Source organism: Echinops telfairi, unplaced genomic scaffold (assembly GCF_000313985.2).
Source record: "Echinops telfairi isolate 266 unplaced genomic scaffold, ASM31398v2 ScPeMD7_29;HRSCAF=101, whole genome shotgun sequence".
NCBI lineage: Eukaryota > Metazoa > Chordata > Mammalia > Afrosoricida > Tenrecidae > Echinops > Echinops telfairi.
In genome coordinates, this window is record NW_022103926.1 from 3909426 (window position 1) to 3910418 (window position 993).

The window sequence follows — 993 nt, forward strand, 5'->3', positions numbered from 1 at the left end:
CAGAAGCGGGAGGAGGAGGAGTTCAACACGGGGCCCCTCTCCGTGCTCACGCAGTCGGTCAAGAACAACACCCAGGTGCTCATCAACTGCCGCAACAAGAAGCTTCTGGGTCGCATGAAGGCCTTCCACAGGCACTGCAACATGGTGCTGGAGAACGTGAAGGAGATGTGGACCGAGGTCCCCAAGGGCGGCAAGGGCAAGAAGAAGTCCAAGCCCGTCAACAAGGACCGCTTAGCATCTCCAAAATGTTCCTGCGAGGCGACTCGTCATCATGGTTCTGCGGAACCCACTTATCGCTGGCAACTAGGGGCACGCCGGGAAGCCCTGCCCCGGTCTCCAGAAGAATAAATGTCCAGCGTTTGTTGTAAAAAAAAAAATAGAAGATTGACGGCCCGAGAAACCCTATGTAGGGTCGCGGTGAGCCAGGACGAACTCGGTGGCAGTGAGTTGGGATTCTTTCTCCCCTGTAGACGTGCCGTGGTTTCTGTGCTAGACCCTGAACATCCAGATCACTCTCCATTTTCTTATTGCTTGTTTCCTTTAGAGCTGACTTAAAAGTGGAACAAGGTTTCACCCCCCAGAGAGCTGGGTTTGAACTCTAACACATCTCTGTTTCCTGATGTGAAGATTATTGCTAGTGTGAAATGGCTTACCCTAAAAGATAAATATCTAAGGTGGACCCGTTTATCTATTCGATTGGAAGACAGACCTTCACCTACGTGGTGAAACATAAGGAAAACGCCAAGCTCCCCACCGTCGCATCAAGTCGGACCCACAGCAGCCCTATAAGGCAGAGTAGACCTGCCTCATCTTTCTCCTGCTGAGCGACTGATGGGTTTGAACCACTGACCTCGTGGTTAGCAGCTCAGTGCATAGCCCACTATGACACCAGTTGTTGTCAGGGGCCATCAAGCCTGTTCCGACTCATCACAGTCCTATGCACAACAGAACGCAACAGTGCCCGGTCCTGCGACATCCTTACAATTGCTCTTA

General features: G+C 52.0%; 1 protein-coding gene across 1 annotated transcript in view; it reads left to right on the forward strand.

Annotated features, from left to right (window-relative positions):
- LOC101655941 (small nuclear ribonucleoprotein Sm D2-like) overlaps window positions 1–307 on the forward strand; it is a 2834-nt gene extending 2527 nt beyond the window's left edge. Inside the window, 3 exon segments of the mRNA XM_045289540.1 lie at window positions 4–234; window positions 237–261; window positions 264–307. Coding sequence (XP_045145475.1) covers window positions 4–234; window positions 237–261; window positions 264–307 — 300 coding nt within the window.
- The last annotated feature ends 686 nt before the right edge of the window (window positions 308–993 follow it).